The sequence below is a fragment of the Bacillus rossius genome, chromosome 11, assembly GCF_032445375.1.
Source record: "Bacillus rossius redtenbacheri isolate Brsri chromosome 11, Brsri_v3, whole genome shotgun sequence".
Classification (NCBI taxonomy): Eukaryota; Metazoa; Arthropoda; class Insecta; order Phasmatodea; family Bacillidae; genus Bacillus; species Bacillus rossius.
The window spans coordinates 24,855,049-24,876,937 of record NC_086338.1 but is presented as its reverse complement, the minus strand read 5'-3'; the positions used below and the strand labels follow the sequence as shown (position 1 = coordinate 24,876,937).

The 21,889-nt window shown below is 40.0% G+C and overlaps 1 protein-coding gene across 1 annotated transcript in view; it reads right to left on the bottom strand.

The window, feature by feature from the left end:
• The window catches only part of LOC134536698 (ras-specific guanine nucleotide-releasing factor 2-like), a 400,528-nt gene that overhangs the window by 52,564 nt on the left and 326,075 nt on the right, over positions 1 to 21,889 (bottom strand). Inside the window, exon 21 of the mRNA XM_063376561.1 lies at positions 7,204 to 7,420. Within this exon, the coding sequence (XP_063232631.1) occupies positions 7,204 to 7,420 (217 nt within the window). The remainder of the gene's footprint in view (positions 1 to 7,203; positions 7,421 to 21,889) is intronic.

Below are 21,889 nucleotides of genomic sequence, written 5' to 3'. Positions count from 1 at the left end.
AAACATTAATTTAAAGAGATCCGCACTTTTTCCAGAAGCACGCATGGAAGTGTGCGTCATTACAGTCTGAATACACCAATATACAGTAAACTCTCGATTATCCGGGCCTGGATTATCCGGTTTTCGGGTTATCCGTGCTTGATTTTTTTATGAAGTTGTAAAAAAAAAGACCGGGTGTGGCTACGCCGCGCTTTTTTTTTTTTTTTTTTTTACTGCTGTGTCAGAAAGCCTTTTACCTGACCCTTCAGACCCTCGTTCCCCCGCCCCTTCACCCGTCAATTTGTCACACTTTAAACCAAAAAGGAATGCCTGACTGCTGCTTCCGGCTCAACTCCCTCCCCCACCACCCCTTTTAAATTTTCTTTTCACAGCGCCCCGTCACGCTAAAAAAAAAAGGTCCCTCTACCTCTTTTACTTTTCCACACTCCTTACGGCTGGAAGAGGCATTTTTCACGCAGTTATTAACATCAGTTCTCCCAGGAACATTTGTTTTTGTAATGATGTCTGGTAAAAGGAAACGTAAAGTGCTGACAATAGCAGAGAAGTTGAAGTTGTGGACAGGTTAAAAAAAGGAGAAACTGCTGCGAAATTAGCACAGGAATATGAAATTGGAATCCAAACCGTGCGAGACATTAATAAAAGTGAAGAAAAACTTTTGCAGTTTGCTAGTAGATCAGACAGTGTGGCAGGGCCTTCTAAACGTAAAAGCATGAAAACATCTACCCACGCAGATGTTGACAATGCTTTGTATGTTTGGTTTAGGTAGTTAAAAGGGTGGAGTGAGATGCTGAGTTGGGACTGCGGCCGCTCTCCCTCCCGAAGCAATAAAGGGGACAGGAGAAGGGTGGCGGCAACACAGTGCCAGTATTGTTTACAGTCCAATAAGCTGGGACGCGGTATACAAAGCCTTTGCTTGTACTCATATAATTCTACTGAAGAGACCCTCTTTCGCCAGTAAATACACAATTTTTAAGTGGTGAAACGGATTATCCGGGTTTTTTTATGGGCATTCAATTATCCGGGCATCGGAAGGTCCCAATTAACACGGATAATCGAGAGTTTACTGTACTTCAGACTTTGTGACATTCTCCTGAAGAATGAAACTGTTCAATGGGGAAACCTTTTCTTTATGCACATCTGAACTTAAAACCTGAAACAAAACCAGGTGTAACTTACTTACTGTCTTAATATATTTTTATGATGCATTTCTGAACTTTAGAGCACAATAAGAATCCTATATAGATCATATTGAAATTATTTTTTTAAATAAGTTATTTTTAAAAGTTGCATAATTGTAATAACTCTAATAAGACAAATGCTGCAATTAATCTAATATTAATTTATTTAGGTATTACAAAGTGTGGGCTTTACTGCCACAACAACGCATTAAAAAGTATAATGGCAAACCTGTGAGACGACACTTCCTTCATCAGATGAAGTGCCTGGGACAGGCTGACATGAAGATTGACATGTATCTGAAGTTGCTGAAGATGAATTCTGTTTTAAATATACTGCAAGTGAATAAGTCTTTCTTATGCTTTCTACAGCTGCTTGGTGTTTCTTGCTGGTGATATGACTTCTTACGGCTCGTTTACCCATGTTACTTAGACTGAATTTTGTATGGCAAAAAGTACACATGGCAGAGTATTGATCCCCGGGCGATTCTCTTAGACAGTTCTTGAAGTCTGGATCTAAAAGCCATGATTCGTTAAATACTGTTTTTCTGAATTTCGACATGGCAACTAAGTGGTGGTTAAGTTTGAAAAATTAAAAATATTAAACCATAAAGGCCTTTTCACAATACCGCGATGCGACGCGATCTGGCGACGCGATGTAGCGAAGACAGCGACGTAAATATATGTCGCCAGCTAGCGCACTTCATAATAGCGCGACGCGATCGCCATGCAGCCGGCGAAAAAAAACCGCACCAGCCTGCACTCTGCTGGGGATATTTTACAACATGGGTGTGAACAAAAGTTTTTGGCGGTAATATTCAGATTGTTGTTATTATATTTGTACACTGACTGACTGGTAGAAGCATTTAATTATGGATAGGAATCGCGAAGCCCATAATATATTTCTAACCAAGCATTATTTTTCTCCGTCTGATTACAATATTTTTTCTAGAAACATCGTACAAACACGGCTTTTTCTGAACTTCATCAATCAGACGCTCTTCAAAACTCATTTCAATTGAACAAAATCCACGTGTTGTTTACTAACATTACTTAGATGCATCAATACATCGTTTCTTACCTCTTGTTTTCAGTACTTCTTCTTCTTTACCACAATCTTGTTTCTGATTGGCTGTTATTTCTGACGTCATTAGCGACATCGCCAAAGCGACGAAACAGCCTCGTCGCCAAGTGAGCTGTCGCGCATCGCGGGCGATGTAGTTGTGATTGGCTGGTTTGGTATGACGTCACGTCACATCGCGTCGCGTCGCATCGCGGTATTGTGAAAAGGGCTTAACTCAAATGCCTGACGTTTTTTAAAACTTATATTAGATTTTATGTGTTTCAAATAGTCTTCTACTGAATTAACATTAATGCATTACTATGGTCGACGTTCATAACACAGAAGCACTCTTGATGATGAGAAATCGCAGTTATCACTCACAAAGGCATGTCGAATGGCAAACTTGCATGATGGCACTTCAAAACAGCTAATAAATAAATAAAACCAGTTGTTTATGTTCACACTTCAGACAAAAATTCCACGATGTTATTCACGGAAAACTACATCCAACTAGTCAACATGCACGCACGCAAGGCACATGTGTGCATGGCTAAGACAATTGTTTTCGAACAATCGAACTGTCCGTCCGCCATTACGTTGATGACGTGCTCGGCACTCGCTGGACGCAGCTCGACGGGAAAACTAAAATGTACATCAAGTTCTGTCCCTGCCCGAACACGCCCGAATATTCACCTTCGGCCAACCTCGGGTTTATTTTTATATATATTTATATTTCTCTGTTTATTTTAATGTAGCTGTACTACTAACCTAACTAACCGTCCATAGTGTTTTAAAGTGTTTTAATGTAGCTAACTTAACCGAACACTTTTAAAATTTGAATTCATTTTTCCTGCTCAAAAATAAAACAAATCCCGAGGTTGGCCGAAGGTGAATATTCGGGCGTGTTCGGGCAGGGACAGAACTTGATGTACATCTTAGGCTTCTCCAGCTCGACACGGTCCGGCTGCGGCGCAGTCAAGAAGCTTGAGGATGTCGCACGGTCCGGTGGGCCAGCATCAAATGCAAGCACGCACCCTGAATTTTCGCGATTTTGTTTTTAAGGGGAAAAAAATGTGGGAGTAAAATGGGTAGATACAATTTTAATGTGGTTGAAATAAAATAAAATGCATTAAAATAGTGTATAAAAATGAGAAATCGCAAAAAATACTTTACAACAAAAAATTTCCTGCACCTTGGCCAGAATTCCCTGACATTTCCCTGTTCTCCCTGACATACTAAATTTCCCTGACTTTTCCCGGTTTTCCCGGTTTTCCCGGTCTGTAGCCACCCTGCCATTTATTATTGTGAGCGACCATAAACCCTTACTGCGCCTATTGGATCCCACTAAGCAAACACCAGACATACTGTCTCCCCGGCTGTTGCGATGGAGTTTGTGGCTAGCCATGTACGACTACCAGCTAGTTCACAAGGCAGGGACCAAGATTGGCCATGCTGATGCATTGAGCCGGTTGCCTATACAGTCAGAGATGTTTAAAATTCCAGTAGTGGGTGATGTGTTGATGTTGGAAGAAATGTCAGACTTGCCAGTAAGAGCAGACAAAATAGCACAAGATACAGAAGAGGATCCGACACTAGCTCAAGTTAAAAAAACACTTGTATGGGTTGGCCAGAGGGAGATTTTGCAGAAGATCTTCGTCCATATGTTAGTCATAAAGAAAATTTGTCTGTCTACAAAGGTTGCATCTTGTGGGGGAACCATGTGATTATTCCACCATCTTTAAGGTAACATTTGTTACAGGTACTGCATGCAGCACATGATGGAGTTGTCAGGTCCAAGGCATTAGCCTGCAGCTACATGTGGTGGCCTAAGATGGACACCGACATTGAAGCAATTGTTGGACAATGTGTGGAATGTCAGCAGCAATGAGCAAACCCCTCATAAGTGAAAGACTTTTTTGGATTGCAGAAACAAAACCGTGGCAAAAATACACATATATTTTTTTGGCCCATTTCAAGGGCAAGTGTTCCTGATAGTTGTTGATGCATATTCCAGGTGGCCAGAAGTCAGGAGGGTGTAGTCTATGACCTCTACATCAGTCATCAGAGAACTTAGAGACATATTCAGCTCACATGGCCTACCACATAGTATAGTGAGTGACAATGGAACAGCTTTTGTGTCTGCGGAAATGAGAAATTTTCTAACAAAGAATGGGATTCGACTAATACGAACAACGCCTTTTCACCCATCTACAAACGGCCAGGCTGAATGAATGGTACAAACTATTAAAGAGAAACTTAAGAAACTTTCGAGAGGTGTTTGGCAAACAAGATTGGCTCGTATGCTGTTTTCTTTGCGGACAACACCCTGTACAGTGACTAACAAGACACCAACAATGCTGCTGATGGGTAGGTCATTGCATACAACATTGGAACAGATACACCCAAAGGCTTGTGAGGATCGTCAAACTTTGAACATCCCTGAAATGGTGAGATGTTTTGATGTTGGAGATCCAGTGCTGTACAGGAATCACAGTGGGGCTAAAAAATTGCTGTTGGGAGTCATCAAGGCAAAGGAAGGGCCCTTGACATAATATGTAGTGTCAAGTAGTAGTGGACAATCATATAGGCGTCACACTGATCAGTTACTCCGAAGAGCATGGCCACAAGTTGCGGAGGGTTATTCAAAAGGGGAGACGTCTACCATCGCAGTCCATTCGGCTGGCCAGAGACAAGGGGATAATAGCAAGCAAGCAGTGCATAAGGATGTGGCAGTGGCACACTGGAAGCCTGGCTGTTCAGCTAAAGGGTCAAGACCAAGATCACCACCCCGAGAACAAGCACCACCTCCTGAGGCTCAAGACTGGGAACCTTTCAGAGGTTTCGCAGAGTGTCCTTCAGCACTACCATCTCGAGTGCCGACACCATCTATAGGGGTAGAAGAATCCGAAGACATGTTGGCATCCAGGATGGGAAATGGCTGTCGTCGGCAACAAGATAATGAGACACTTAGAACTTCAAAGAGAGTAACACGATTACCAAACAGACTAAATGATTTTGTAGTGTACTAAGTTAAGGGTAAAGATATGTTATGTACCGTATTTACTCGCGTAAAGGCCCCCCTTTTTCCCCCAAATTTTGACTCCAAAAAAGGGTAGGGGGCCTATACGCGAATTTTGAGGAAAATATAGATTTTTCTTTTTAAGTTGTGCGTCTTTGTTCAAATGAGGAAGGCGGGGGAGGCAGCGACGCGGCAGGAGGGAGGGAGAGGCAACGACTCCGCAGGGGGGAGAGGCAGAGGCAGCGCTGTGTCAGGAGGGGAGAGAGGCAGAGGCGTGGCTTAACCTCCCTCCTGCCAGCTAGCCAGCCAACCAGACAAAGGAGTGTTAGAATCCTTGACCCACTTCCCTTCCTCCTTCACTTCCCCTCTTCTTCTCAAACAACACTGCACATCAACACAGCGCGCGAGTCCAGCTTTCTTTATCTTTATGTCGTTTGAGATAGGACTAACTGCTTACGCCTGGCATGCCTCAAGACGGTCCTACTGAGAACGGACAAACTATAATACCAGTCTCTGTTTCACTGCCGCTTACAAAATCACCTCCCGCCGGTCACAATACATGGCTTGTTGTTTGATGCATGCCAAGCTGCCCTGCCCTCAAATAAACCCAGAAAAACACGTTTTTAAATTTTTTCTCAAAAATGTTTACAAAACAATACGCGGGCGGGGCCTTTACGGGAGTAAATACGGTATTTAGGTTAAGATATTATGTATGACAAGGTTGGCATTATCTGGGTTAAGATAGTTGTGTTGTCTGGTTGGTACTATTATGTATGTGACAGTTGAACTGTAGCCCTGTTTGTGAAAGGGAACCTACAATGTTAAGAGTTGTGTCTTTAATAATAAAGACATATGCAGAACATAATAGAAACAGCGTCTACATGTACGTATTGGCATGCAAACAATATGGCTTTGATGTCCCAACACACCTTCTCGCCTAGTGGACAGGAAGCGCAGAGGCCACGGCACACTCGTACTAACATTTTGACACCCTTTTATATTTAAACCTGTCTCCTTTCCCATGAAAGAAGAGGTGTCAAGCAACTCTATGTTGATAAAAACTAGCAGCATGTACAGACAGTGAAAACAATACTGTTGGAGCACAGTTTCATCAATAATACTGTTGTGACAGTCACGTGAACATAGAGTTAGTTGTCAATTCACAGACATTCACCACAGCAAGAGAGGGAGGAAGAACCATCAGTACTGCACGAGCCATGTTCGCAGGTGCTCATAGAACCACACACACACAAACTCAGGCTGGTTTATTCTAATATATTCTCTGTTCTCGCTGAAAGCAAATGCAGCAGACAGCCTAATCACTTGCTGAGTGCTAACGAGGGCACTTTACATACTATTGTTATTTGAATGGGCTTAACTTTTTATTTTTATATGAATAAACATGTTTAGTATGTTTAATCTTCATGATTCAATAACTATTAGAGAAAAAATTATCAAAATTTGAACTTTTGAAAAAACTAAGAAAAATAAAGAACACAGTTTGGTTTATGAAAGGGTATCACAAAGAATCTGATTTTATTTCAAAAGTAAAACAATTTCAATGCAGAACATTTGTTGTGTATGGGTAATAAACATTTTCCTTCAAGAATAGATACATCAATATTATAATCAATTATTAGAGCACAGAGCGATATAAAAATTTTGCTCCTCGGACTTCATGCTCTTGTGACTGACTCAATGCCACGAGCTGAATGTATGAGACGCCTCAGAGAGACAAGTGATCTGCCAACCACACCAGCTTCCGAACCAGTCTCCTTCACCGGGAGCTGGGGACCTTACGGCAGTGGGAACGTGGGATACGAGCTAGTCACGACAACTGACCAGCAAAGGTCATACATGATTCTCCAACAGAACAATGAAGCATGTATGTACATCTAGGTGCTTGTAGATCACATTTGTAAATGAACACTGGCACATGAGCGCACCTGCGAGTGCTTGGAGACCCAGTGCCGCAGCACGTTGAGGACACGCATGGTGGCCGCAGTGGACATGACCGACTCCTTCCTGCGGCTGCTGCTGCGCACACTGGCGTCCCCCACGCTGGTGCGCCCGCGCACTGCCGCACCCGTGCAGAGGTCGCGCGGGTTGCTGGACGCCGACGTGGCGATGGCGAAGGCCGCCGCCGCCGTCGAGGTGCTGCTCCTGCACACGGCCGCGCCAGGGCCCAGCACGGCACTCACCCCGCCCTCGCCCCGACACACAGTGGCAGTCTCCCACGTCGCTCCAACGTACTGTAGTCTGCTGTGTGCCGGACATGTCAGCTAGTCAAGCACTTTTTTTGAATGTACCATGATATTTCAGTAATCATCAACTTTGACCTTATCTTTGGTGAAGATTTAGGTCTTCCTCTTAAGAATTTGATTTGAAAAAAAAAAAGTTTTTGCACACACATTCACACACACACACACACTAATACAAGCAGCAAAACTGAATGATTTTAGAGCAAATTATTACATTCCAGATTGGCCTGGCTAGACAACTAAGAATAGTAACAAACACATTTAACACCTAGAAAGGTATTATTGTTATGATTTGAGAATTTATAGAATTATTTTGAAGCGAGTCTTTTCACCAGAAATTGATTTCCACTATTTGGTTATACAAATTTTATTTTTTTAAATGTAATTTTGCTCACAAAATAAAAACATTGTTTGAACAGTATCTTGATTTATTCATCACAAAAAAAAAAATTATAATGGCTCACAACTTACAGACATTTCCATTTACAGATGGCTTCATTTCATTTGGTTCTTATCACTCAATACTGCATAAAAAAAATAATGTCCCTCAATTAACCTTTTAACCTGAGGTACAAGAATTCCTGGAACTTGTCATTGGGGAGCTGACTAGTGGTCAACCTGGGCCGATACCGAATGCTTGTGGTCTGATTTCAAATCATTAAAAAAAAGTCTGAAAAGTTTTCTACAGATAAGAAAAAATTTAAAAACTCTGGGCCCGAACCAGCAGGCGTGAAATTCGTGGCCTCACTGTCTTACATCATGATGTTGAGAGTTGCAGATGACAAAACCGCAGGCAGTGACAATCCAGCGACAACTATTTGGACAAAGAAGTTGTCTTCTTTTACAAAGGTGAAAACAAAGGGAAGCAACCCCGTGGGCCAACTGACCAATCAGGACAGAATCCAGGACCTGACCACTTTATACGGAAAATTGTGGTCTTATGAATTTTGTTTCACAAAAGTTTGGAAGGGCATATCACACCAAAACTTGGAACGGCCCTGATTAGTTGCCGAAATAGCGTACATAGAAATTTCCAGTCTGCTGCTACGCAGTTGTGCATGTACGTGACAGGTTTCCCTAACAACGCACTTCGAGGACATAAGAAAAATAACTTCCAGGCGCCAGGGTGACGCGTCCTTGTCTCTCTTTCCTTTCTTTCACAGAGTTCTAGAGATGTTTGGCCATGTGACCCATCCAAAAAGTTCTGTTATAAAACAACATAAATATATTATAATGCAATAAAATTTAACTTTAAAATATTAACATTTTACACTTCCCAAAATAGTAAACCATCCAATCTTGTGACATTCCTATAAAAAAGTATTTAAAAGTATTTTTATGAATAAGATAATTACCAAAATGTTATTAACTACACACCATTCTGAAAAACTAAACCACTATAACCTTGAATGATTATCAGCAGATTTGCTTTATTACTGGAAAAAAAAGTATGACCCATACAAAACATTATAAAATAAAACAATAAATTATCATGAAAATTGGGGAATGGTATGTGTCTGTAATATTATATAAGCACAAGATACAATTATTAAGTTTGTTAATTTAAGAACCCCTTCAACTAGCAATGGAAAAAAAAAAAAAAAAAAACCAAAATACAGTAAAACTTAGGGTAAAATTTAACTAAAATAATTATTAAGATTTCTTAGCACAACTAAACTATCTTCACTGCTTATGCCTAAAAGAAGAAACATGATTATCAAATAATTATAAACCCTAAAGAAAAATTTGGTTTAAGTAACAAACGTAACCCATTCTTTGTTACAGTGTCATCATCAGTACCAGTAGCAGGGGGCAGTAATACTGCAACGCTACAAACTGCTTTGTCAGCAGAAACATTACATTATAATAATGCATTGCTCAAAACTATTAAGACTGTGTCTACATAATAAAATAACATCAACTAAAAATTTCTGTGATCTATTTTTCATATAGCTGTCATGCTGGACATAAAAAATATACTATATATCTACTTTTAATGCAAACAAACAATTTTTGTAGACTAAAAATACTCTAAAGACATTTAATTTGCAAATAAATGTACCACACAACATTATGTAATGATTAAGGACTAGAACAATTAGCATCTGTTATTGAGAAATTAGCATTTTAAATAAAACTTAATTAAAACTTACTATTTACATTCCAAATATTTGTAAACTAAATATTCATTTATGCAAATGACAAAAAATAACCCTCTAGTTCAGTTTTGTACAAGTATGCCATTTTTTCATGCCTTCCTATGCTAGAATCACAAATTAATTTAAATGCTTCTTTTATTAAAAAAAAAAAAGGAATTGCGAAAAGCTAGCAAACATTAGGTCACAGGTATAATACTTAGAATAATTCACAAATAAACTGGATCAATTGGGTTGGGTTATATTTTGAAGTTATGCTTGTAACTTGGCTTCATCTCTGAAACATGACAATATCACAAAGCATGGTAAAAAAAACTAGTGTAGAGCAGGATAGCCAGAAACTCAACACACGGGTCGAGTGTAACATTTGGGGGGTATGCCAAGTGCTTGTAGTATTGCTGTGGTTTACTTCACTCTCCCGCTAAAGCAAAATGCAAGGAAGTGAAGGTTTTGTTTTCATGTTATTAGCCAATCATACATCTTTCATCTTGTGGGATGAGAAAATCTGCTGCAAAGATGATGGATAATTTGTGTATGTGTACTTATGCGCTAGTAAGTATTAAATGACAGACATTATTATTTATTTATTTGAATTTGAAACCTGCCCACTGATTGGCATAAGACTTTAATGGTGGGCACGACACATAAAGACAAATACACAGTGATCACTGCACAGGTATTGACTGCCACCACTGTCAGTACTATGGCTACTATAGCAGGCAGAACAAGCGCAGAGACAGCAAACGAGGGCAAGAGTACCACACATTAGCAGTGATAGCAACAGATACACACAAACACTAATACAGTATATAAAGACAAAAACAACAAAAAAAAAAAAAAACATAAAAGCACACAAAAATTGCTTTCTCATAACTGCTAAAAATTAACAGACATGGACTTAAAACTAAGCATGTGTTGTGTCTTTTCGTAAGTTGGCAGCAGTGTGACATGTTGTAAACAAAAGGTGATTATGGCGGGACGCGGCTACGACGGGCGCGGCAGGTCTTGTGTTGTGTGTGAACAACGAGGTGCAATATGAGTACCACATGAATGCTGCGATGTGCGGCGTTAGTGTCATCTACATAACAGCATGATATAAAAAAAATGTGAAGTTTGCACTTGCAGTTTTACCCTATTAGAATTCAAATAAAGTTTATTATAATTTAATATATGCATATAAATAATAGGTACCATTATAAGTATGAAGAGTACACAGGGTTGAACGTGAGCAGGAATTAAATTGGGAAATTCTCAAGCCGGTATTGTCAAGAAGATATAAGCAACTGAATTCAGAAGTATAACAATTATGAACAAAATGTGCATCATGATAGGCTTTACAGTCTACAAGGGGAGATAAATTAGGTCATGCAAAATTCATCAGAATAATAAATTGGATAACTTTATTTTGAATTATTTCAATTTTTTCAATATCAGTTAGATTGATGCCAATCCAGATAATAGAACAATATATTTGAACTTTGATCTTGTGAGATAATTGAGTATGAATCAGTTGCCTAACAAGTAATAAATCTTTCTAAGAGCTAAAGTACTTCAAGCATGAGAATATAAAAAATCATGTTTGTGAAAATATAATTTAGAATCTAGAATGACATCAACATCCTTTATAAAAGGGGATTTAGAGATTAAAGAATTAGTTAATTTGTACTCATATTCAATTGCCTGGTATTTCCTAGTAAGTGATATGATCTTGGTTGTATCTTTATTAAGTTTTACCAGTTTTTGTAAACAATTATTGACTTAAATTTTGTCTCCTTGTAATAATAGAATTAATTTAATGAAGAAATAATTGTATAGATTTTTATATCATTGCAGAAAGTATACGAACGAGTGGCTACGTACCTTGATAATATCGTTAGTAAATATATTAAAGAGGAGAGCTGAGAGTGAACCTCCCAGAGTTACACCACAACAAGCATTGTACAGAGAAGATTTATGATTATTGATAGTTACAAAAAAGCATCTAATGGTAAGGTAACTTGAAAACCAATTAACATAATTGTTACATAGGCCAAAATTGGATAATTTATTAAGTAGTAAGGAATGATTTACTGTATCAAAGACTTTAATTAGTAAAAATAACATGCATCTGCCTGACCCCTGTTGGTAACTATGTTATATACAGTATTAAGAAAAGTAAGTAGCTTAGTACTAGTAGACAAGTACTAGTAGACATTTCAGACCTGAAACCATGTTGATTATACTAGATAATATATTAAGAAGTTGAAAATGTAGAAATTTAGATATAATTTTTTCAAAAATTTTTGAGAACCCATTAAGTAAAGATTTTGGCCTGTAGTTTGAGACACATATAATTTTGAACCATTTTTATGAATCAGAATCATTTTGGCTATTTTCCACTTATTGGGAAAAATATTTTAAATTGATATTAAAAATGTGATGCAGAAGAGGTACTAAAAGGTCGGCACAAGCTTTTACAATAAAATTGGGTATGCCATCGGACCTTGTGGTTTTACTTGATTTGAAAGCCTTGATAGTCCAAGAAATAGTAGGAAAAGATATAGACTCAGAAGACATGACCAAGGTAATCATGGGGAGGAAGGGGGGAAATAGAATTTGGAGTTATATATACGCTAGAGAAATACTGTGCAAATACATCCGATACTACATTAGGATGATTAGAAATACCATTTACTTTAAGAGATAGTTGTTCATAATAACAATCTTTCATTAATTTTACATATCTCCACAAATTTTTAGGGTTTTTCTTAATATTATTGTTTGTATACCGAGTCAAATGGATTTTGTCACGCTTTATTAGAGATATCACTAATCTTTGAAAATGAGAGAACTGTGAATAGTGGAATAAATTATTGTTTCTTCTATAGAGATTGTGAAAATGTTTCTTAGTATTTTAGAGCACCTATTAATTCACTTGAGAACCAAAGAGGATATTTTGACTTGTTTTTTCAAAAATAGTGGAATATAGGTATCAATTATTTCGGAAATTCAGTTCGTTAGTTGATGAACGAGGTAATTAACAACGGTAGAATTATAAAAATGTGACCAGTCATGGTTTTTAATAGAGTTTTAGAGACCAAATTAATTGCCTTTCTTATAATTTCTAAATACAGAAAAAGGGCAGTTATTATTCCGGTAAGTATCTAATGTGATGTTGACATTTAAGGCCGGATCTTTGATAAGAAAATAATAGCACTATGCAGTATGAAAGATTAGAGACACATAATTCAAAGAGATTTATAGATGGCGGGGTATCATTGAATTGTGTTAAACCAAGATTGGATGTTAAGTAAGTAATTGGCTTTAGTTTTGACATGTGACTGTATATTATCAGTTTGAGTATTAATCCAGTCAATACCGGAAACGTTAAAATCACCGAGGATCACTATATCGTCCCCACAGATAGCAGTTTATCTTCCAAGGCTTACAAATATTTGAAGTAAACATTCAGAGTGATATCTGGAGGTAAGTAGATAGTACCAAGGATTATCAATTTGGTATGCGTTAATTTTATTTTCAGCCAGACAGCTTCGATAACGGGAAAGACGTAGTCATACACAGGTTGCACTGATAAAAATTTGTGCTTGTTGGCGGCTGACAGGACACCACGACCTCTTTTCTTCATTGTCAGTTGAGAATTTCTATCATCTCTAAAAACTGAATAGCGGTTGGTAAAATGGCGAGAGTTTATGCTATTGTTACGACTGGGTTCGTAAAGGATAGCCCAATTAAAAATTTTACTATACAGTTTTATTTATTGCCAATATTTACATCACTAACAAATAATCTTCTAAAAATGCCTAATAATTAATTACACTTAAAAAAATGTTGCTTCCCCAGTCACTCATTTTTACACACCGCACATCTCTGGTGCAACTCTCGCCGCAGCACCCCTCGTGGACTTCCGTCGCCGGACTCCGGCGTCGCACTCCGGCCGCCGCCGTCGGACTTGCCTTTGCCGAAGACCCACTCGACGCTTCGCTCGGAACTTCGCTCGGGACTCTCTCGCCCCGGAACTCCGCCGCGCCCGCGACACTATTGCCCGGAACTGAACTCTCCGCCCTGGAACCTTCGTCCAGGGACTTCGCCACTCCGCCGCACGCGCGGCACTTTCGCCCGGAAACTCCGCCGCGGGAAAACTCCCGACTCCTCACTGACTCTCTCCCTCACTGACTCAGAGGCCGGCGTCCTGGGCTTATATATCACAGGCGCCACTTCTAGAATTCACGAGCGCGGCTGGGGCCAGTCGCGTCATTCCGTGCCGACCCGACGCGAGAAATATCCAGACACGCGTTGGCAGCTGCCAGGTGGCGTGCAGAACTCCCCAGCTGTCAGGTGTCAGTTACGTCGCTGAGATAAAACGTTGCGCGGGGAGCGGGGGGAAAGAGGGGGGAAAGCGGGCGCGCGCGGCACGTCTCATGTTGCGGCGGCCACGTGACATCAGTGGCCGTGCGGGGCTGCCAGCCAGCTCCGAACCTGCATGCGCCGCGGCCCTTATTATGCTCGTAACTCTATTTTTACTGAGCCGATTTTCGGTCAATATATAATGTCATAATGAGAGCTAACTAGGTTTTCCAAGAATTCAATAGCTTTAGTTCTTAAGCCTCTCACATTTTGATAACCAAGAAAATATTCTTCAGAAAAAGGCTTCACAGACGAGATTACGATACTCCTTCAGGCACCAAGACAGAAGAAGAAGTGGATGTGGATGTGGATGTGGATGTGGAAATGGATGCAATAGGCCTGGAAGAAATGTTGAGCTCTTCTGTTGCAGAAATCCATTTTTTAGTATTTTATCATGATGTATTTTACCATAAAAGGGGCTTATCAAGCAGCCACTTAGCCAGACTACAATATTATTTATTCTATTAAAGTCATCTTCCAGCACTGAAACATGGAGTTGAATTTTGTTTATTAAGTTTGTCACTTTAACTTGAGAAGAGTAGAGTTAATTAGATATGTAATCAATGATTTATTGCTCTTGTACAGCTGGATAAAATATAGTTAAAAGCGTGCCTTTTTTTTATAAGTAGGTTTGGGTATAATTTTTAGAGTGGATATATTTCTAATACCTACTTGCATAGGTGTTTTCTTCTTTACAGTTTCACTTTTCGTTTCAGGGTGACTCGTAGTCTTGGTTTTTGCCCATGTTGTACCAGTGTTAAGCCGTCGTCACATTGGTTGTTGTCATTTTGCTCTTGACGCTGCTTGAATCGCGCTGAGTGGAATGTATGTCAAGAGACTGACTGCGGTTATCGTTCTGAGAATCCACGCAGTTAGCTGGCTTGGTGATGAAAGGCTTCTTGAGGGCCTGACTATATGAAGTTTCATGATCTCTTCTGGAATACAGTTTTTCTTTGATATGAGTCAGTTCTTGCCTGATTTCTGCCATTTTTCACCCTAGAGTCCATAAGTAGAGTTTTCAGAATGAGCTTCTCATTCTTCATCTGGTCAAACTTTTCACATACGGTCTTCATGATTTTGAATAAATCTTCCATATTCACTTGTTCCAAGTTGGTTATTTCAAAGTTGAGGGTATTATTTGATGGTTGATCCTGAATTATTGAAGATTTATAAGTTAATTTTCATCTGTGACCAAAACATGATTACGTTAACGTCGTTGTCTAGATCTATATCACTACAGGATAAACTAAAACCCGCAAAATCCGATTGATCAAGTCCTGAGGGATTAATTGTTATTAAATCTGAGCATTAACAAGAATGTTAAAATAAGGTAATCACTTAGAAATCATCAAGACAGGAGAGCGCACTCAAAACACGTCCGTCAGCTCCAAACACTCGGTCACAACTGATTATTTAAATAATTTTATTAATTATACATGCACTTGTGTACTAGACAAACAGCAAAGTACGAATATAAGGTGAGACAAGGAACAAAGTCTACACGATGGGTTGTTTCATTCCAAGTGTAAGAAGATATATTTTGAACAAAGATTTTCAACACTAGCAAAATTTATGTAACAGTAATGTCACATTTTATAAAGGATATTTTTACAAGTGAATTATATTTTAAATTAATTTAGCTGAAAAGAGCATTTATTTAGAAAATTATCTAAAAAAAAAAAAAAAGCATTTATGTTGGAAATTAGGAAAAAAAAAAAACAGCATCTTAAGTATAAATTAGAACAAAAAAAACATGTATTGCAAGATGCTAATATTTCTGGCCCTTAGTGATAATGCTAGTCAAATCAAATGTTTTTTTCAATGTCAATAATGCACTTTAATCTCTGATACAGTAGATCTACATCTTGCAATTCTAATAAAGTTAAACGCAGCTGTTTTATTAAGGATTTTAATTTTATTCTTTGTGCACGTATACATAAAACTCAAAATCAAAACCTATATCTAGAACAGAACACATAACAAAGAACTCCCTAACAACAATATGATAAATAACAAATTAATTGATCAAAATTTAATTTGAGTGGATAACAAGACACAAGCAACTAATGATTTATAAAGATACATTTGTAATCAAATCTAGGTCACTTTATGGTTTCCTAAGAAATGCTGTTATTTCAAGGTAAAAGCCTGAAATGACAGAAATTCATGCACCTTAAAAGTATAATACAGAACCATTGTAAAAATATTCCTGGCACATACAGAGTTAAAATTCACCAAGAATATTTTTTTACAGTATTAATGTATTGACGTCGACCAGGGCTAAGCCCGATGTGCCTCATGCCGCTGCCGACCCCCTCCATTCTGTTTCAAACCTCCCGCCAACAAGTGCGCGCGTGTGTGTGTGTGTATGTGTTCGGTCACCCTGCGCGAACTCTTTCAACTTCCACCCTAACTGGAGCAGTGGAGACTTCATATTTTTTAATAATGCACTTAATAATTAAATAACTGTAAAACGTAATACTTAAGTCTAAATAAATGTATAAATTTTAAAGGGTTTAAATATGTTATGTTTAATTGTTCTGTTGTATCAATATACTAACAGAAATTCAGCACTTCCTGCGGCCGTGACACCCATGGCCAGCGCGGTCTCTTCCGTTCACCGTGCGGGGTAGGCCGCATCTCAGCACCTCGTCGACTTCACCTACTGTTCTCAACTGATCCGTTAGTATTTTTAAACCTTTTTTAATGAACCTATGTGTCCTACCCTGGCGGCAGACTGTGTAACTTAAATAATTAAAGCTCCCTGTAACGTTTTGTATTATTCTGCAAACTTGCACTTTTGTGGCCGGTCCACGCGGTGTCCTGGTCAACATGATAGCTTCACTACTTGCTGTTTTATGTAGGTACGCATGATCAGTGTATGTGTCGACGGTGTCCTGCCTCGTCACTTGACCTGATGACTGGGGAACGAGTGGATCTTTAAGTTACAGAAGGTACAACAAATTAATGATTTCGTTTAGGCGTTAGTTTCTTTGATTTTATTTTACTTTTGGATAGTTGTCATAACGTTTTTGTTAGGTACATCATCTGAGTTAATTAACAGAAAGAATATACAACATGGAATTGAGATTACATTAATAAAAGAATGGGCTAGCCCTTATTAGAGAGTTAATATAAGAAGCATCAACCATTTTTAATTAAAGTTTACCATAGATAAACACATTAAATTATTGTAAGGTTCTTGATTTCTGGTCGAAGAGACGTCGTGGCTAAATGCTAGTCCGAAAAAAGGTTTTAAAAAATTGTAAGGCTGGCGTTTTGGAGATTGTTGGATGAAGTGGGACAGGTGATGAGACGTCAGAGCCCCTGGACCATTCCCCCCATGTAGACGGGTTTGGTCCTTGGCAAGGTACCTGAGTCCGGTGTTCGGAGCCTGGTACTTGTACTCTGGCACGAGATCTATGGCACTTGAGTACTGGGGCACTTAATCCCTGTCTGCGAACAGAGCCAAACACATATGTTTAGGACTGAATCACAGACAGTAGGAGGAACAGGCAGAAAATGCCTTCTAGTTATGAGGACAGGTGGAGGAGGGGTGGTGCTAAAAACTCACCAAACAGGGTGATGTCTTCCAGGGTCTGTCCGATGATTGACCAGGCGAGCGCGACGCGGATGATTCATGATTCTCAAAAAAAAAAAAAAAAAAAATCTATGATGACTACTTTTGCTAGATTTATGTGGACTGACTAACGCCTAAACAATACTATGTTGGGAAACATCCCTTGTCTAAACTGATCACATCTTAAGAGAAACAATACGGCAAGGCATCCCGACGATGTCCTGTTCTATGCAGTCAGTCCTGAATAGCGGCGCGCAGTGAGTTTGTGGCAGCCGAGACTCTTAATTAAAAGCGATGTTAACGGAAGAAAGAAGGGAGGGGGGCCCCTTCGGCTTTTGAACCGAAAGGTTCCGAACATTACCGAGGTGCTTGTCGAGGAAAGGTAGACTTCGATACTTCGAGGTTGTTGGTACTGCCCGATGTCAGCGCGACCTACTGAGGTGTGGCTGAACTAAGAAGAGATCGACTCGCGTGGGTCGCTGGTAGCGTCATCAAAGCTTATGGAGAGGACTAAGCCAGCGCTCTGGTGGGCTGTAAAGTAACTACAGTACTGGTTACTGCGGGAGACGCCCAAAGGGCAGGCGTTCCGCGGGCATTCAAACTCCCAGGGAAAGTGATTCGCAAAACTACCACTAGGTGGCATGAGTATGTACTTCATGTGCTACAGTCATGGCCTTGAGGAGAGGCCGAGCCTGGCCGGGTTAGTGGCCGTTCAAAGACCCGGGGAGACGTTCCCAGGAAAACCTGGCGGGGGGGAGGGGGGGTTAAAACTGCGGTGCCAGTGAGAAAGTCGGCCTACAAGACCCGGAGGTGTGACTATACTTTGGCAAAGATGATTCGCGATCAAGCCAAAGAGTGCTAGCATCAGGCGAGGTCTAGGAACAGGTCGGTCTTGAGAGATTGCAACTCATAGCAGTTCTCGTCACAAATCGGAGACGAATTACAGGAGACGTCCGTGCGCCAAGGCGGGAATAATGGGATCACCCTGCTGGGTCATTGAAATGGTAAAGGCAGGGAAAATTAGGGGAGAAGAGTCTGACAAAGGTTGGATGATAGTGTACAGGAGGAGGAACAAGTTTAAGTTCTTTCAGCATAGGACTGATTAGAGATATTATTTAAGTTGAAAAAAAATTCAAAATTTACTTGTGCCAAAACTACAAGTTGGTGGCACAGCGGCAACAAAATTTAATATTCACTCGACTCATTGAACTCAATTCTCTACCACAAGTTTTCCAGTACAGAGACGGAGGTGTGTGGGGTGCCTAAAGATCCCACAAGCAGTCGTCTTTGCCGGTAACATTGTGTGCCCGCCGCTGAGAACGGGCCGGGGAGTTATAGCGTGTCCACGCAGGGGAATTTCGGGCCTAGCTCCACATGGGTCTCGTCACGGCCCTGTGACCGAGTCAATAGTCGGGTCCACGTGGTGGCGCCCAAGGTCTACATGTACGCCGATCAGAAACCACCCCTCCTTCCCCTCGACAGTATTACAAAATAAGGAGCATACATTTTTTGCATTTTAGGTTGAAAATAACAGCAGTTAATACTTGACGTCGTCCAGGCCTGCGCCCCTTTGAGCCCGATATGCCACCGCCCAAACACCATCTCTGTTCAAACCTACCGCTTGTGCGTGCGTGTGTGCGTGTGTTGGTAGCCCGGCAAGAGGGCACTTAGCTGCAAAGCGCCGCACCCCTAATTGGTATTAATAATTATTGTAATCCTTTTCTTTTCGCCCCAAAATAGTGTCACGACGGCTATGTATGTGAGTGTCTTTTGTTTAATTAAATTATGATGTTTTGTAATAAAATACATGCAAGCACGGACAAGGACGCTCCCTAGCGGGCGGCGGAGGAACTAGCACGTAACTTGATTTAAACTGTTTTCTATCATATAAGTAATTATTACAGACGGTCTGGGTATAGATGTAATGTGCTAATTTTTGTAAAGAGTTTATGTTATTTTCAATAATAACCCGGGGCACGCAATAGCTAAGTTGTTAACGGTAATTTTGTTCGGCGCGAAGGGCGCATTGATGCCTTCCGCAAGCCCTTGTCTCGCCCCAGTCTCCTTCTACAGCCGGCCGAGTCAATAGTCGGGTCCACGTGCTGGCGCCCAAAGTCTACATGTACGCCGATCAGAAACCACCCCTCCTTCCCCTCGACAGTATTACAAAATAAGGAGCATACATTTTTTGCATTTTAGGTTGAGAATAACAGCAGTTAATATCTGACGTCGTCCAGGCCTGCGGCCCCTTTGAGCCCGATATGCCACCGCCCAAACACCATCTCTGTTCAAACCTACCGCTTGTGCGTGCGTGTGTGCGTGTGTTGGTAGCCCGGCAAGAGGGCACTTAGCTGCAGTGCGCCGCACCCCTAATTGGTATTAATAATTATTGTAATCCTTTTCTTTTCGCCCCAAAATAGTGTCACGACGGCTATGTATGTGAGTGTCTTTTGTTTGATTAAATTATGATGTTTTGTAATAAAATACATGCAAGCACGGACAAGGACGCTCCCTAGCGGGCGGAGTCTAGCGATGCCATCCCTCTATTGCGATCGTTAGTGAGAATCCTGCATCCCGCATGAAAAAAAGAAATAATATTTACCTGCAAGCAATGCGTGGTGTCATCTGTTGTTGAAAAGCAGAACTACTTTCAACAAGTACCTTTGCATGAGATAACTTAACTCTCGCTTAAGAAATATTTTAAAAATTATATTTAAGTAATGGTTCCAATTGGTAAACTGTCTGTTTGTATCTAACATTAGTCAGAGTAACTAATATGAATCCTGATTCGGTGTCTGTCGCTGTATCGAAAGGACACAGGTGTAAGTTTTGCAGCAAAGAATTTATCTTGAGTAAGAATGGAAGACAACACCAGAAGAATGACTGTGTTAAAAATCCACTACGCAATATGATAAGTTGCGTTCGATGTAGCAAGTCGTTTACGCGGAGAGAGAGCTTAAAAAGACATGACAGAACTTGTAACGTTAAGCCTGCGTACAAGCCAGAGTACAACGATGGATCTACTAGACTAAGGAATAGTGATGTGCATTATGACAATAATTTTCCTTGTCTTGAGAGAGATTTTGTTCGTGGCTCTTCCGATCTCGACGAAGAACTTAAATTGAAGGACGATGATGATTTATGGAAGAATGAAGACAATGGAAGAATCCTTAACGTGAAAAGTGAGAATACATTCCAGCCGAATTCAAGTAGATCTTTCTTACTTTGTAAAAATGATGATGGACTCCTAAAAAGGAAGCATGAAGACGATAATGGCACTTCGACATCATCGATATCGAATTCATATGGTAATCTGGGTGAAGAGGATGTCTTCTACAGTGATTGTAACAGTGACTCTGAGGCTGTTGACAAAAGCATAGACTGTGATGAAGCACCTAACGCTGACAAGATCGAAGAATGTAACGGTGTCCTGAGACCGAAACGATGGAAACGACGTGTTATAATAAATAAATCTGATAACGCTTGTGATGATCACCGTCTCAAACATGAAAGTTACCCTGAGGTTGGTGGTAAAACGGAAGACACCAGAGATCGTAATATTTATAAAGGTGCAAGGAAGATGGTGGTAGAAGAGATTGATTACACATCATGGAAAGATCCAAACATATTGGTTGACCGGCTAAGACTTTTACATGGTTCGCTTTGTGCAGGAAACTATTCGTGCATCAAAGAAATATCCTTCATACTCAAGGAACTGAGGAATGCTGGCTACATACAATAATGGCTTGTTTTACTTGTATTTGTATAATGTAAAGCAATAAAATAAATAATTTAAATTATAAGAATTTAATGTTTTTATTTCTTGTATTCTGATTTCTAACTAAGACTTAGATCTCGTAACTTGTGCTTCCTTTTTGCCTTTTTTTGTTGATGGAGCTTCCAAATGTGCTGCCTTTTCGATGATGGTGCTTCCAAATGTGCTGCCTTTTCGTTGTCGGTGCTTCCAAATGTGCTGCCTTTTCGTTGTCGGTGCTGCCAAATGTGCTGCCTTTTCGTAGTCGGTGCTTCCAAATGTGCTGCATTTTCGTAGTCGGTGCTTCCAAATGTGCTGCCTTTTCGTAGTCGGTGCTTCCAAATTTGCTGCCTTTTTTGTTGATGGTACTTCTATTTTTTTAATGTTGTTTTGACTCTAGTATTTTAGTAAATTGTTCTTGATTTGACTAGCGTATTATTCAAACCGGTTAATGTATAAAAACGAGTCCTAGACAGC